Here is a 17,421-nt window from a genome sequence, read left to right as displayed (position 1 = left end):
TAAATAATTTCCTGACTTTCAAAATTCACGTGAAAGTCGGAAAGCTTTGATAATACATAGGATTCAAGTTTGATTTCTTTGCTTAACTTAGGTGAGTTTGTTCATATTTACATTGTTTTATATTAATAAAAAAATGGAAACCAATAATTTGTTTTGAAAGATCGAAGGATCTTTAAATTTTTTATGTTATAGGGCAGTTAAAATATTTTCCGTCTATTCGTTTTTTAAAAATGTTCTGTTTAATATAAGCGAGTCATTTTACTCCTTTATTGTTGTTCTGTTTTAATAAAAAATAATTATATAATAATGAACAAATAAACATTCTTAGTAATGAAAAATTATGTATTTTATTTATTTGTGTTTTAATGCAGATACTATCCATCGAATCTGTTTTATTAATAAACAAGCTGTTTAATATAAGCAAGTTTGTCATTGGAGATACTATTTTATTGGAGTTGAGTTTTTTGTTAAGAGTAATAATGAACAAACATTTTAAAATTAATTTTATTAATAAATGGAAATATTAAATAATCTAATGTTAAAGATGAAATGTAGCCAACTTTTGAACTTCTTTGCTAAATATATTTTCGTTTAAAATATGCGCTGTGTTTAATAAGTTTAAAATGTGAAAAAATCCTCATCTGCACATCCCGAATAATACAAATCGAACAAATTTTTGTAAGAGCATATGTCCAGGTTATTTTTATATTCTGACTTAAAAGAATAATTTGGAAAATAAGATCCTCAGAGGAGCGTGTGAATGTCGCAATTGCTCTGACGGCAGCTTTTTTGCTAATATGGTAACAATTCTTTGAATAATGGCCTCTGAGATGGGACGCGGCAGTCACGAGTGTCAAGTTCATTGTAGACATGCAGAAAGCGTCAAAATGCTTTCACAAGCCGATAACAAAATATTTGGGGTGAATTCCAAATACCGTTTTGCGCCATTGAAGGGCACTTCACGCAGAGGACGTCGCATGAACAGTCGATCCAAATAAAGAGAAAAAGACGCTGTATTTTATTCCTCTATTTGCCAAGTGTGTTTAATTAGCCACACTATGAGACACAATTGCGCAACTTTCTCTTGAGTTTATATTCCTCAAGAGATCTGATCTTCGAAGGGAATAGGGCATAGGGAGGGTCACTTTCGATTAGAACTCGCCCTTTATTTTTTTGTGAGCGCCAGCCGCGTAGGCTTTAACCAATCATTGAACAGATTATTAACAACCAATCATAGAACATTTTACTGAGCTCAAAGTGGAGTATTGAAAAGATTTTATTTAGTTCACATCAAAAATCTCAAAGAAGAAATCAAGAATTCAGGTATTAAAAGATGATTGTGCTTTAGGCAAATCATTAATAAATAAATTATGACAAACAGAGAAGAATTTTCATTGTGTTTTATGCTGTACTAGTTTCTTCCATCTTTTTGCGACTCTTTTTTCAAAGTATCGCTTAAGGCACTGTTAGGCACCGGAACCGTTTTAACAGTATCGATTTGGCACCGGTATCATAACCCCCCAATAAAAGCATAAACCAAATATAACATGGACATCGTACTGTTGACAGACATTGTTGAAAACATTTAGGATAATGCAAGTACATGAGTTGTGCTAGTACTGTAGCATTTGGACATTTTAATTCAAAAATCTTACATATTGTGCCATTTAAGAGAATATTTCCATACATTCTATATCATAAACATCACATGATGTCATATTACTGTCAAACAGGAAGTGCTTTATTTTGTTGTGTGTTACAAATTAGTAAAAGCTATCTTCTAGGTCAAAATTGTCACCTTGAATGGATGTCTTGGTGATGTTTGTGTGTTTTTTTGTGGCAACAGCATTAGATCTGTATTATGTATATCTGCATTGGTTTTGTATCCTCAGGTCTGATGATTAGGCCAAGATACATGGATATTAAATTCAACCGCTCCATTCCCCAGCAATACAACACGTATGTGTCGCACATGGAGTCTTTCCTGGGGTGTGAGTACCCTTACTCTTACTCTTACTCTTACTCTTACTCTTACTCTATCACTTGACATTTCCTTCTAGCGGTACAGATGATTAATGACACTCTAGCTTTAACTGAACCATGAAGGTCAGGTTGATCTTGCAGATCTCTTGTTTTATACTTCTTTATTATAACCGAACCAATATCACATCTCCCAAAATCAAGACCTGTTTAAACTCCCAACATTTTTGCATTAGGTCACTGCTGGTCATCTACAGTAACCATTAATGACACGGGTGAACATAAAACAAAATGTATATATTTTATATCTCACTTTCATCTATTCTTTTCCAAAGAAATCTGAATGCCTTATGCCACCACCCAAAGGTTAGCAAATGCAATGTGTCTTAAACTTCCTGTATCAATGGAAACAGACAGGATAGAAGTTTGATTTGCTGTTTCATGAGATTTATTTTTCTCATCACTCACCAACTATATTCTCTTTCTTGTGTGTCTTCAGCATACAATGACTCTCTGCAGGTGCCGAATAAAAACTGTACTCCGGGTCAGTACTACGAGCAAGATAATGATGAGGAGAAAAAGGTGTGCCCGTTCATGAGGAGTCAGCTGCATCAGTGCTCTGGATTGGGTGATGCTACTTTTGGTTACTCAGAGGGCCAGCCATGCATCTTGGTCAAGATGAATCGAGTGAGTGTCTGTCTGTCTGTCTGTCTGTCTGTCCGTATCTCTCTTTCTAAACGTTTATCCGTCCAGCTATCTGTCTATCTGCCCATCCATACATTTATCCATCCACCCTTCATCCGTCCATCCACCCCTTATCCATCCATTCATCCATCCATCCACCCACCCACCCTTTATCCATCTATCCATTCATCCACCCTTCATCCATCCATCCATCCGCCCATCCATCATCCATCCTTCATCCATCTGTCATCCATCCACCCTTTATCCACCTATCCATCCACCCTTTATCCATCCATCCACCCACCCATCCATCCACCCGCCCTTCATCTTTCTGTCTATCTATCCATCCATCCGCCTATCCATCTATTTTGTCTGTCTATCTATCTATCCATCTATCTGCCTGCCTGCCTGTGTCTGTCTGTCTATCTGCCCATCCATACATCCTTTATCCATCTATTTATCCTTCATCCATTTATCCTTACAGCGTCTGTCTATCCATCTGCCTATCCATGTATTTGTCTGTCTTATCTATCTGTCGATCTATCTAGTCTGTCTGTCTGCCTGCCTGCCTGCCTGCCTGCCTGCCTGTGTCTGATTGTCTATCTGGCCATCCATCCATCCTTTATCCATCCATTTATCTTTACAGCCGTCTTTCTATCCCTCTTTTTGTCTGTCTATCTATTCATCCATCCGCCTATCCATCTGTTTGTCTGTCTATCTATCTGTTCATCCATCGATCCTTTATCCATTCATCCATCCTTCATCCACCCATACATCCATCTATCTGTGTGTCTACCCATCCAGCCAGCCGTCTGTCTGTCTATCCATCCATTTATCTTTACAGCCGTCTTTCTATCCCTCTTTTTGTCTGTCTATCTATTCATCCATCCGCCTATCCATCTGTTTGTCTGTCTATCTATCTGTTCATCCATCGATCCTTTATCCATTCATCCATCCTTCATCCACCCATACATCCATCTATCTGTGTGTCTACCCATCCAGCCAGCCGTCTGTCTGCCTATCTGCCTATTTATCTGTCTATTAATCTTTGTCTATCTTTCTTTTCATCTGCCCATCCATCTATCTGTTCGTATACATATCTGTCCATCCGTCATCTGTCTATCTGTCTGTCTGTCTATTTTCCTATCCAACAGCCAGCCGTCTGACTATCTGTCTATCCGTCGGTCTGTCTGTCTATCGGCCTATCCATTGATCCGTCTATCTTTGTTTGCCCATCCATCCGTCCATTCATTCTTCATCCACCCGCATCCGCAGTGATTGACAGAACACCCGACCAGATAACCTACATCAGCAGCTATTTTTAACCACACCCGACCCGTTTGACATAAAGATTGTGACCCTAAACCGGTCCCACCGCAAATCGCGCATTTTTGCGCATGAAATTAAACCCCTCAGGGAAATTATAATTTTTTAGGAGGTTTATTTAAAAAAGAGTGAACAACATGAATCAAGGAAGGAATTATTTCTCTATTTAAGACAGCAAGTCTGGCAGGGCGGACATTTTGGTAGATTTATTTTGGCGGGAATGTTTTTTGGCTTGGCGGCCCGCCACTGCAGAATGCATGTAACGGAAATACTGCATCCATTGATCCGTCTATCCATCTACCTGTCTGTCTGTCCATCTATCGATCATCTATCTATCTATCTATCTATCTATCTATCTATCTATCTATCTATCTGTCTATCTGTCTATCTGTCTATCTGTGTATTAGGGCTGGGCGATATGACCCAAAAAATTATCGAGAAAATGTTTTCCATATCAGTCGATATCGATAATTATCATGATAAATAACAAATCTTTACTCCTGTCAAATTTAAAGGCAGATTTTTGCTCCTGAATGAAAATTGTAAAAACCAGACAGTTAATAATGGTTTTAAACTACTTTTTATTCAGAACATGACAAATACAAAAACTAAAATCTTGTTTTAATGCATCTGTATTAAATGTAAATCTATTTGTTATGAAATCAACACATTTCTGACACAAAAGCAGCAGACTACTGTCACTTTAAGACCCAAGACAGACTGCTTTAAGTTTCAATATACTGAGTAACAGCTGTTTATGTTCACTTAAACAAGAAAGAAAACTTAGTTCAGTGATCACGCGTGTGTTATACATATACGAGCTATACACGCTGATAAATGGATGTCAAGAGTGTCACGTTGCTGTGGGAGCGCACATACCCAAACACTATATTCACTGCAGTGGTGGATCTGCTGCTTTTCCTCAGTTTCCTGAATTTGTGAATGTCCTGTAAATATACTTTTAAAGCTGGGCGGACGTGTGCGTGCGCAAGGCGGACGCTGAATGAAAGTACAGTATACTGCACGCACCTGTGTCTGCTGTGTTTGACGAACCCTGTTTGCGCGTCCAACATTACACACAAGAAAATGTTTCCGCGCATTTGGATTCCGTGATTCCGTCCGCGTTATCCGCATCGCGAAAATCATAGGTCTCTACTAATAAATGAATAACTTGCCTCATCTTCCACTCCTTCAAGTCTGACTGTCACTGTGATTGTAAACCAAGAGCGCGTGCCGCATCCGGAAGTGCTCGCACAACATTACGCACAGTGCTCAAACATTATCGATCACTTATTGAACTGTCCTTATTGTTTTATCGAAAAAGTTTATATCGGTAAAATTATCGTTATCGAATTATCGCCCAGCCCTACTGTGTATCTATCTGTCTACTAGGGCAGATATAATCGCGACTATTTGTTTGCATAATAACAGTATTTATTTACATCATATATGTGTGTGTACTGTGTATAATAATAATAATAATAATAATAATAATAATGTATATATAAATACACATATAAATACACATGCATGCATATAAATGTAAGGAAAAAAATATTTATTTATTAAATATATATATATATATATAATATAAATTATATATAAATCTAAAAATGTATATACACATGTAAATACTTCTTAAATATCTACAAAATTATTATACACAGTACACACACATATATTATGTAAACAAAAACTTTTATTATGCAAACGATTAGTCGCGATTAATCTTTATGCAGCCCTACTGTCTACCTATCTACCTGTCTGTCCACATGTCTATCCATCTTGAATTAGTTGTCGTATGAGTGTTTCATTACAAGACACGTAAAAACCAATGAGATTAAATATTACTGATTTACTAGTCTGAGGGCGAGTAAATTCTTGAGTGAAGTTGAATATTCGGATGAACGATTGCCTCCAACAGGCATAGGAGAAATTACAGTAGCATATAAAAAACACACCACCCCTTTAAAGATTGAGATGAGGCTGGTTCACAAAGTTTGGATTCAATGAATTTTAAATGATGCGGTTCACTTAGGGATCAATGTTGTGAAATTAGTCTTTATCTTAGGATGTTTGTTCAGTCTGTATGTTTCTTGTCACTCGCAGGTTATCGGACTGAGACCTCGAGGAGATCCACACATCATCTGTGCTGCCAAGGTAACACATTGAACACTACAGCCCTTTATTGTGTATCTGGTTAAGTGTGAGCTAGCATGAGTATGACATGCTTGTGTAAGTCAAAGTTTATGGGCGCTAGTGTGTTTCCATTTTGCTTTTTTACACATCTGTTTGTATCTGGTCTTTCTCCACGCTGCCTATAGGGTCAGCAGTTTCAATGGTGGGTAAGATGTCGGGCTAAGCCTCCCGATTGTGTCCCCAGGGTCCTTTCCCCGGGCCTTTTTCATAATTTTGCTGCCTCTTTCCTGTACTGCTTTGTCTCTGGTGCTTTAATCTGCCCTCATTCTAGACAATAATGTATACCTTCAAACCTCAGCTATAGGGAGTACAAGGCTCAGTGTATGTAGAGCAACCACCGTGATCCCTGTTTACATCTGATATTAACATCCGTCTCAGGTGATCCGATCACAAGTCATTGGCCGAGACAAATTACCCCGGTTTAAGAATATATCACGAATATGTGAATCCTGTTTTTGTGTGTAATCGTTATTGCATGCTGATGTAGAGTCTGCTGAAATGTTCAATGAAAAGCATAGACTTTATGCTTTTTACACAAACATTACATGGAAAATTTTCAAAATATCACAAATGTGCATATCGCAATGGTTTGCAATAACAAAATTATGTTTTGGATTAATGCAAATAGCAGACTACACTGCAAAACATTTTTCTTTCTTATTCGTTTGTCTTGTTTTCAGTACAGAAGTCTAAAAAATGTAATTTTCTTAATGAGCAAAATGAGCTTAAAAGGCATTAAAAATTTAAGTGAATTTGTGCTTAAAACCAAGAAAAAAATCTACTAACGTTTTTCTTAAACGCTTAATTCAAGAAGGATTTGAAATTAAAAATGCATGCATTTAAACTCCAAAATGTAGATGATACCAAAATGGCAAATAATGGCACATCAGTATCAGTTTATTATAATACAGAAAGCACTGAAATTTAATAGAAATTATGGATCTTGTGGACAAACACATTACAAACTGATTACAAGGTTGTTTCAAAAATATCAATTTTTTTCCCTTGCTGCTACTTGTAAGTACTAACTTGGCCAATCCAGAAACTAGTTCTTTCTCCTGGTTTATTGTATATTTCTCCTAAGGATGTCCATTGCTGTTATTTACTGGTTAGCATTACAAGTGCCTGTGGTAGTGAAGACTGGGTGTGTGTTTGACGTTGTGTTGAGCTAGGCAGACTAGCGTATGACATCACATCAGTAACGTTACCATGCATGATTCAAAAACAAACAGATAAAGTCCATGCACCCGCTCCGCAGCAACCCGCCGATCTGCCCAATGCTGTGAAGCCGAACAGGATGGCGTGATTTTGGGATTCACTTCGGTAGGACGAAAATACAGTCAGTCATAAGCTAAATGTACAGCGCCGTCACAAGTTCCCTCATATCATCTAATCGCTAAAATGATAGCAAAAGCTGCTCAATGTTATGAAGCTTGTGCTTTGACTGACGTGTTTTAAAGCGCGCTGTTATTGTGCACATACACAATGGGAGTTAAACTTTCTGTCCAGTTCATAACTTAGTTTAAGTCTTGCATTTTGCAGATATATGCACGTTATATAATACATTTATGTTGTATATATTATGTAGTGCACATCATATAGAAAGCGCATCAGTTTGTGTTTATTAACCCTTAGTTTCACTTCATCACGCAGCTATTTCTGTTAGAGGTTAAATTTAATTCATTAATAATCTAGTATGTGTTCATTTTTCTGTCACAGTTCTACCAAATTAAGTTTTATTTGTGTGTTTTTAATAAAAATATTTAAATTTTCACCATGACTTATACACCCTGCCCCTTTGATTGCCCCACCCCCAGTTAATTGAGACCTATGGATTACTGGAAATGAAAAAATGACGTAAATGCACATCCCTAATTTGATCACATTTACACCTGTGTTTAGCCCTGTCAACTTGTGTTCACTTCACCTGAGACCTTCTCACATGTACACTAAATGAGGCCTAATATCTATCGCTAGTGCTGAACTGTCACACACAGACGGGTGAAATGTTATATCAAATTCATGCTATATTTTGTTCTCTTGTAAAACATTGAGTTTCTGAGGTCAAAAAGATAAGAATTCACATCTATAGAGACTGAACCAATATCAGGGACAGATTGTGCAATGGTTTGTTTTCGTTGAAGTAGTTGCGTGCTGTAGATGTGAGGTGTTCATATCAGACCTGGCCCATTTATCTAATGTCCCATTCGAACTTTTCTTAAGTCATTATTTCGCCACGTCTTCCTACGTGACTTTTCAGAGACCGCTCAGCCATGTGTGACCCTTGAAGGTATACAGCGGACACGAGAAAGTGCTCTTTGCTTCCTGGGAACTTTAACGCTTTTGCTTTCAAATCGTGCAGATGGTTCTCGCTGTTTCAATTTTTCCATTTCCTACTTAACAAACCTCCACTAATAGAGATCCTGCAGTGCTTCAGTGGTGACTTTCACAAGATTTCTTTGACTGTAGACATGTGGTTCTTAATGTATATGGTACAAACCGTCATAATGAATGTCATAATTTGACATATTCGGTTTAATTCAAACAGAATGGTTTCTTTAAGTTGTTCCTTAGGTCTAAAAAAGATAAACATAAGCAAAACAAATTCACTTTGCCATAAACTTTCTTGCATAAATTAAGTTCTTAAGTTTCGTCAGCTCCTTTAAAAGTTTGTGATGTGCTAAACATTTTAGCCCTTTATTGATTTTTCTTATGGCACATACCCAAACAGTTCATCACACAAGAATTTGTAAGACAATTTTACAGCAAATTTGCCATAATACAATTGCTGTCATTTTGTTATTGGGTGCATATTTACAAGTGATGACTAAATAGCAGGGTTTCCCGCAGCACTTTGCAGTTCGGGCGGCCCGCCTAAGCTGGGACACCGTACCTCCTTAACTAGGTCATCCCAAAAAAAAATTGCCGCACAAAAGGCCTTCAAGTGCATCTCGGAGAATTACGTGCACGCACGCCACACAGCCGAAATGAGATAAAGACGTGGTCCGTCATGTCTGGAGGATAGCCAGTTAATAAAACGCGTGTTCGTGAGAACTGTAAGTGAACTTATGTTTTGGGTTTATTTAAGCCTGTTATTGTATTCGTCTATAGTTCTTGCAAATTTAAAGTAAGTTAGCTGGTGATTTTGTTGTTTGAGCAACCTGCTAGCTAGGTTTCACGTGCCTGTTGATATGATATAATTGTTCAGCGCTCTGCTCACTTTATTTATGTGCATTATTTACATGATACAGTAGTTACACTCTTTTAAGATAATGTAATTAATAGTGGGAAATAAGCAGTTTTTACAATTTTTGTGCTATCTATCATCATTCTACAACATCTGCTTTAGTTTGTGTTTATTAACCCTTTAGTTTCACTGCATCACGCAGCTATTACCGTTAGAAGTAAAAACATTTAATTCATTAATAATCTAGTATGTATTCATTTTCTGTCATAGTTTCTTCAAAATTAAGTTTTATTTGAGTGTTTAAAAAAAAATTATTTTCACCATGACGAACAAGCCTTTTATTGCCACGCCCCAGACCCGCCCAATCCTACCACCTTAACTAACAAATTTTCTGCGGGAAACCCTGAATAGGATATACAGCGTTAAAGTTGCAATCCGTAACTTTAACCATATCGCACATTTTAGAGTGGCCTTTTACTGTGGGCAGCCTAAGGCACACCCGTGTAATAACCATGCATCTTGATATGCCACACCTGTGAGGTGGATTATCTCGACAAAGGCGAAGTGCACACTAACACAGATTTGTGAACAATATTCGAGAGAAATAGACCTTTTGTGTACATAGAAAAAGTCTTAGATCTTTGAGTTCAGCTCATGAAAAATAGGGGCAAAAACAAAAATGTTGCGTTTATACTTTTGTTTATTGTATATAATACTCTGCTAGTAGTTTTTGGATAACTGTGAAAAATCCCTTAAATTTATGAAAGTCTGCGTGTGTGAAATCACTGAAAGAAGCACTGCACTTTTTTTCAAGCTTCTGTGCTGATGCTTTACTATGACTTTTTAATTTGATGATTATGTTTTTAGGCTATCTTCTCTAAACGACTGACTTATAATCTGCTTGCTTTTTATTGGACTACAAGCATGCAAAACGTTGACCTGTACCTGGACACATAAACCATTTTCAAAGCTTACAGCAAGTCATCTCATTTTGGTTCACTTAATTAAAGATGAACCATTTATTGAATGCACACCAGGATCTAAACCTTGCAACTGTTCCAGGATCAGTGGAAACAGTTTGATGCTTCATGCTTTTGCTCGATATATGACTGCAGTGAGCAAAAAGTTATAGTGGCGATGATGAAGAGAGATTTCTTGAATGCAAACCAGTTCTCTTCTGTTGGGTATGGGTTTGTTAGCGTCACATCTAATGTATGAAGAGTGTCTGAAGCACATTCTTATTTGTCTTTGTGAGCAGGAGCTGTTGCTATTGGCAACAGTATGACATGTATTGTTCATACAGTTCATCAGTGTGATCTCACCTTTTGTCATCATGTCTCTCTCTTGATACAGAGAGATAATCCTCTGGAGATGCTCTATTATCCCCTAGAGGGCAAACTCGACAAGAGTTACTTCCCATACTATGGCAAAAAGGCACACGTGAGTACAACACACACTATTTGTATTGTATTGTATGCACTTTGTTTTAAACCAGTGGTTTTCAAACTTTTTGTCAGCCAAACCCCCTTGACCTAAATTATTTACTTGAAGTACCCCCTGAATCTGATCTCTGTCTAAAGTATTTTACAAAAATGGAATTATCTCAGCTTGTTAGGGCTGTAGTCAACCAAAGAAATTATTATTCGACCAAAGTCCTGTCCTGCGCACCGATTAGTCGACTAAAAATTAAAAAAAGACGCAATGTTTTGCATTTTGATTGAACATTTATTAAACAATTGTCATAGAGAATTTATAAAACAACAACAAAAAAACATCAATAATAATACATAAAACTATAATTATAATACAATTCTTTGAAAATTAAGTGATATTTTTTACTGCAAAGTGAGGAGCTCTGTACTAAGTCTATAGTGACAGTCACAATCGCGCACCTGACCACACCCGCATGCTACAAAAAATATAACTGCTAAAACTGCCAAATAATGAAAACTCCTAAAAGCTCTCGTTTATACAGGCTGTATATTCTTCTTTAATTTAAAGCTATGGGTTGACTTTTGTCCAGCCGATCTAGGCGTTTTAAAACAAACACACACACAAGTAGCCTAAAAACAATCCTAATAATAATAGGCTGTAGTAGGACCGCCTTTAGGTTTATTTTGGTTTTGTTACATTATTCAGAGGATATGAATCGGAGGACAAATGGCTCCTCAGTTTTGAAATGGTTTGGGTATGAAGGTGATCGTATAAATGAGTTTGTCTAGCGTTAGAAGCTCATTTGAAACATTACCGCAGCTCATTTAAGAAAATGACAGCTGCGAAGAGACTCCGCTTTAGTTTGAGGTAGTGTTAACATTAAGAAAGAAGATGATCATCATCACCGTATCTGTTACCACTGAAATGTAGATGTAATATATTTTCAAATATAAGCCCATCCTATGTGGAATGTTGCCGAATAGACTGCAACCCGATAAAACTAATGGATAAAATGCGCAAAAGACGCACCGGCCAAGGCGTGTCTAACTCACTGTGTGTGAGAAAGCCCTTGTCATCTTGTAGAACGAATGCAGCAAAGATATTTAATGCTAATGTATGAGGCATATAGGCATACGCTGAGTTTTATTAATTTATAATGAGGTGCGTTCTAGTTAACAATGCAATGCAAGTGAATGGGCTGTGCCGGCGCCTCCATGCACGGTTATTATATTGTCTGCTATATTTGCTTTTTATTTATTTAATACATGCAGTTGGTTGATGAAACATTTATTAAAATTAAGAAACAATTTATACAAAATGAAATTCACTTTAAAGAAATGCTTTCTATAAAGCAAAACTTAGGCTAAGATATACAAAGCTAAGATAATATCTTCTCTCTTTTTATCAGCTCTCAAATATGGGTAGGTTTTATCAAAGTTATTAAAGTTTTTTTAATCACTTTTAAAGTTGTCCAAATGAAGTCCTTTGCAACACTTTATGTAAAGATAAATAATTGTTTTATATATTCACAGTAGAACATTTACAAAATATCTTTATGAAGCATGATCTTTACTTTATATCCTAAAGATTTTTGGAATTAAAAAACAATTTATTTTACCCATACAATACATTGTGGGCTATTGCTACAAATTTTCCCCCTGCGAGTTATGACTCTGGTTCAGGGTCATGTATTATCGGTGACTACAGTATCGGTATCATCTACTGTAGTATAATCATTTTTAAAGATTGACAGTATGTGACCCTGCCTGTGAAATCCAGGCTAAAGTCTCATAATCTAATGATGAGATGAGAAGCATCAAAGCTTAAATTCACACTGATTTTATCATGTTAAAGATATCAATGTTTGATTTTCATAGAATGTTCTTTACATAATGTAGGAGGATTTTATGTAGAAAACTGTAATAATTGACATTGGCCAGATTTGACCACACATTTGTCCAGATTATCGGTTTTGTCTTATGACTATTTCTACGTTCTCTCTCTCATCTCTTTGCAGCCAAACTACCTCCAGCCTATTGTAGCTGTGAAACTGATGCTACAAGCCGAGGAAGACTTCAATACTGAGCTCACCATCGAGTGTAAGATAGAGGGCACGGATCTTCGGAACAACGACGAACGCGACAAGTTTTTGGGCCGCATCACCTTCCGGGTGATCGTGTCCAAGTAGACGGGATCGTTCGCCGGAGACACGATGTCAGTTCCTCTCGTTCAAACCCCGTCCTTTTTCATCATGTTTACCTCTCACCGCCCCGTACCCAATCACATACAGCTCAGCCTTTACGCATCAAACGCAGTACAAATGCTAATCCAATCTTCAACCTGGATTGCCATGAAGTTTGATGCATACAAAAGCTTATTTGTCCTGTGCTATGGGTGGGGGTCAGTGTTGAAATAGTGTGTGTGTGTGTGTGTGTGTGTGTGTGAGAAGATTAACCAAGGTTTTAGTTGTCGTTTTTTGTCGCAGTATGTCAATGTCCCCCCACCCGTTTATCCCGAAGCGCCTCGCTCACCCACCGAAAATGAAAATTGAAAAAAAAAACACTGATTCTGAACCGCCGTCTTTCCTTAAGAGAGAACTGAGTTTCATCGTGTAGTAAGTATAGGGACCTGTAAATAGATGCATTAGCTCCTCATGTCTGCTCCTTCCCATAGTAGTATAGCCTGCCGTGTGTGTGTATGTGTGTGTGCGTGTGACGTGAAGCCTCTATGTACATATTTAATGGATTTAAACACTCATTCTCTGTCATTCATTGCTCTCACTGCGTCTGACTGCTGTAAGAAATCAAGAGTATGAAATTATATAATAGCTGTAATTTAAGATTATTGAGAAATGAAAAATATAAAGAAGGAGGGAGGGGGAAAAGGGAAAACACCAAAAACATCTATATCGAAACCCGTCCACCATCTGAGGGAAGTGATTTTTTTTTAAACCTCTGCAGAAACTGTTATTTGTGCAGATGCCTTATGCTCTGTATGAGTTTAAAGATCAAGAAATAAAAGTGATTTTAAACAAAACTTTGGTGTATGGACTGTTTTTTCTCTTCTTTAAATGTTTACAGGTGAAATTGTGAAAAAGATATTTGCAATTTGTTAATATTTTACTCAGGCAGTTACTTTAAAGGTGTTTTTCCAGAGTACAATCTGCTTCGTAAACAAACAAATTGATTAACAATATGCAGTTCATCAAATATGCAATTGAACAATTATGGATAAGATATTTTCAGATAATGTATTTATCACCAATATATTGAATCTGTTTATTTTTTCTGAAACCCCTAATGATAAAGTCCAGATGTCAGAAAAATATCAGTCTATACTCTTTTATTTAGATATGAGATATATGAAAGTATTATGGATGTGATCAAAAGGACAGGTTTTTGGGAGACAACATACATTGTAGGAATTCTGCAAATTTTAAAACACAAACCAAAAGCAATACCCCCACCACCGAAAAAATGCAAAAGAGACAGCTCTTCAAGAACAAATAAAATAAATATTGTGGCAATAAATCGCATACACTGTACAAAAGTAAGACCTAATTTATAAAAACTAACGGAAGTGGCTGAATTGGATGTTTTAAGTTGAGTCAACTTGCTGCCTTTAAAGGAACAGTATGTAAGAAATTTATATCAATTAATCATAAAATGGCCCTGATATGTCACTAGACATTAAGAAATTATTTTAATTTAAAATACTTATATCACTGACAACAGGGGTCTGGCCAGGATATTGTCATTTAAAAAGTGGAGTTGCAGCCCTCAACTGATGTTTATGTTGTCATTTTGTGTATTGACCACCAGCTGTGTGATTGCAGTACCAGTTTTAGCCACAAGTTTTGTTATTGCAGTACCAGTTTTGACCCCAATCCTACATACTGTTCCTTTAAGTATAATAAACAGTGTATCATGACTTCATACAAACGCAACAAAATCAAGTTGAGTGAACTAATAGTACTAATATTACTCTATTAGATTAACCTACTTCCTTGGTACAGATAATTTATGGTTTACAAGTAACCTGCACTCTAAAAAATATTGGGTTTTTTTAGCTAAGGGCTGGGTAACTCTTGGACAGAACACATTTCAGGGTTAAAATGACCCGCATAATGGGTTGTTTTAACCCAACTGCTGGGTTGTTTTAACATGGTTGATTAACAATAACCCAGCAGTTGTGTAAAAACAACCCATTATTTGGGTCATTCTAACCCTGAAATGTGTTCTGTTCAAGAGTTACCCAGCCCTGGGTTAAAAACAACCCAATATTTTAGATTGCATACTTATTTTACAAATTTAAGTGGATTGTGGCAATAAATCGCATAAAATTAGGCTGAATTTTTTATTTTTGTTATTTTAATTTTATTAAAAAAAAAGAATTAAATTTTTTTTAAGACACTAAGACACAGAAAACACTTTTTACAGTGTCCAAAAAAAAAAGTTTTGTTATTGCATAATATACGGGTGTGCACTGTGTGTAATTATTTTGTGTATATATAAATACACAGAAGTATGTATGTATTTAAGAAACATTTGTGTGTGTGTGTGTGTGTGTGTATATAACAAAAAATTAATATTCAAAAACAAACTTTTAATTTGTATGCAATTAATCGCAATTAATCTTTTTACAGCCCTAAATGCAGTTCTAAATGTAGGTTCGGGAGGAGCCTAAACATTCAGGCCTGTCAATCATCATCATCATCATGGGCGTATATAAGGCAGCCTTCAGGCCTTCCTGTCCAGCTGCTTTCTTTTCCGGCATCCCTCCTCCTCCCCATCTCCTCCTTCACTCTCTCTTTCTTCCTCTTTGCAGTTCAGTTGCAGGGGGTTGAACTTGTGGCTCGAGCCCCAGCCTCAGGTTCGCTCTCTCTGAAGGTTCAGAGCTCAGGTACAGAGCTCCCTTCGAGGACAGCAAGCCAAGTTTGTTTACCATTAATCATTAAGACCTGAATGCGCAGGCGAACTAGTGAATAAATATAAACACAAAGACCTCGCATGTTTGACATCGGAGATATCAGTATGGTTAAAAACTTTATTTTTTTATGGTAAGGTTGACACTTGCCTGGAATTGCTCAATAAATATACAAATAAAAGTAGTTTTCAAATATATATGAAACACTATTTTTAATTCTGGTGTAATGTTGCAGCATCATACTCAATACTCTGTATACCAGTTAATACAGTAATGTGCAAAAGTCTTAAGCCACCATGCCATCATATTAGTGATTAGGGCTGGGTATCGATTCAGATGTTCCAGATCGATTCGATTTCGATTCACAAGCTATCAAATCGATTCGATTCCGATTCTCGATTAAATTTTCGATTCCGGTTCTCGGGTAGGTTTTTATACTCGATTCTCGATTCAACTCAATGAATATAGATTTAATACACATACTATATTAATAAAAAAGAACAGTGAACAGCAGTTTACAAGTGGGTAATTAATAAAAAGAAATTAAAAGCCACAACACGTCTTGCTTGCGAAATCTTAAATGCTTCCATTCCTCCGTTCAATGTTTGCGGAAATAAATATGAAAAAAATCGATTCTGCTCTTTGAGAATCGATTTTTAATCGACCACGGTTTAAAAATCGATTAATCGAAAAATCGATTTTTTTTTGCCCAGCCCTATTAGTGATCATGTGTAATTATTTCTCATTAATTATTTATTATCAAAAAACTGAATAAAATGATAAGTTAAAGTGTGAAGTATTTATCCACTTCCACTTGAGCAATAGCAGGCAACTGCAGGATCTCTTAAACCTAAATAAAATGTCATCTTAATTTCTAATTCTAATCAAATGAAATTACTTCAGTCTCCACAAAAAAGTTTTTAGTGTCAACACTAAATACTGACTGATGCCTGAAGAAGATGTTTTGTTTGTACATATTTCCTGTTCATTCTGTTTGTAGCGATTGATGTTTATTAAAACTTTGCTTAAACAATGGGGCTGGTGGTGGTGGCCAAAGACTTTTGCACAATACTGTTTATGTTTAAAATATATTGTATTTTACACCCACCAACCACTTGATCAGGTGTTTTAAGGGGTCATATTATGAAACTTTTTAAGATGTAAAAATATGTGTCCCAGAGTTCATATGTGAAGTTGTAGCTGAAAATAACATATAGATAATTTATTATAAGATGTTAAAATTGACACTTTGTAGGTGTGAGCAAAAATGTGCCGTTTTTGGGTGTGTCCTTGAAAATGGTCCATATTGACATGATAACATCACACAGATTTGTCGAATCTCCCGGTCCACCACATCCCAAATGTGCTTGATTGGATTGAGATCTGCTGACTTTGGAGGCCATTGGAGTACAGGAAACTCATTCATGTACAAGAAACTACTTTACATCCTATGACCTGGGATTTGGTTTGTCTTTTTATCAGATTTCTTCCAGCTATTGATTAGGAAGAACCAAAAAAAATATAATAAGCAAATATTTTTCTTAGAACATGAAGCAGTGTATTAGTCCATGTTTGTGTACAACATGTTCCAGTAACACAGAATTAAGTATTATGGTGCGATCAACAAAAAAATGTGATGTCCACATTTGGTCTTAGGAAGTTAAGATGATTTGAGCTTTGTGACA

At 36.4% G+C, this 17,421-nt stretch overlaps 1 protein-coding gene across 1 annotated transcript in view; it reads left to right on the top strand.

The window, feature by feature from the left end:
* atp1b3b (ATPase Na+/K+ transporting subunit beta 3b) overlaps positions 1-13,846 on the top strand; it is a 40,228-nt gene extending 26,382 nt beyond the window's left edge. Inside the window, exons 3-7 of the mRNA XM_065281833.2 lie at positions 1,893-1,991; positions 2,480-2,667; positions 6,100-6,150; positions 10,730-10,816; positions 12,828-13,846. Of these exons, the coding sequence (XP_065137905.1) occupies positions 1,893-1,991; positions 2,480-2,667; positions 6,100-6,150; positions 10,730-10,816; positions 12,828-12,998 (596 nt within the window). The 3' untranslated portion in view covers positions 12,999-13,846. The remainder of the gene's footprint in view (positions 1-1,892; positions 1,992-2,479; positions 2,668-6,099; positions 6,151-10,729; positions 10,817-12,827) is intronic.
* The last annotated feature ends 3,575 nt before the right edge of the window (positions 13,847-17,421 follow it).

The sequence above is a fragment of the Paramisgurnus dabryanus genome, chromosome 8 (assembly GCF_030506205.2).
Source record: "Paramisgurnus dabryanus chromosome 8, PD_genome_1.1, whole genome shotgun sequence".
Taxonomy (NCBI): Eukaryota; Metazoa; Chordata; class Actinopteri; order Cypriniformes; family Cobitidae; genus Paramisgurnus; species Paramisgurnus dabryanus.
Note: the sequence above shows the minus strand (reverse complement) of the source record. Positions and strands in the feature narration are given on the sequence as shown.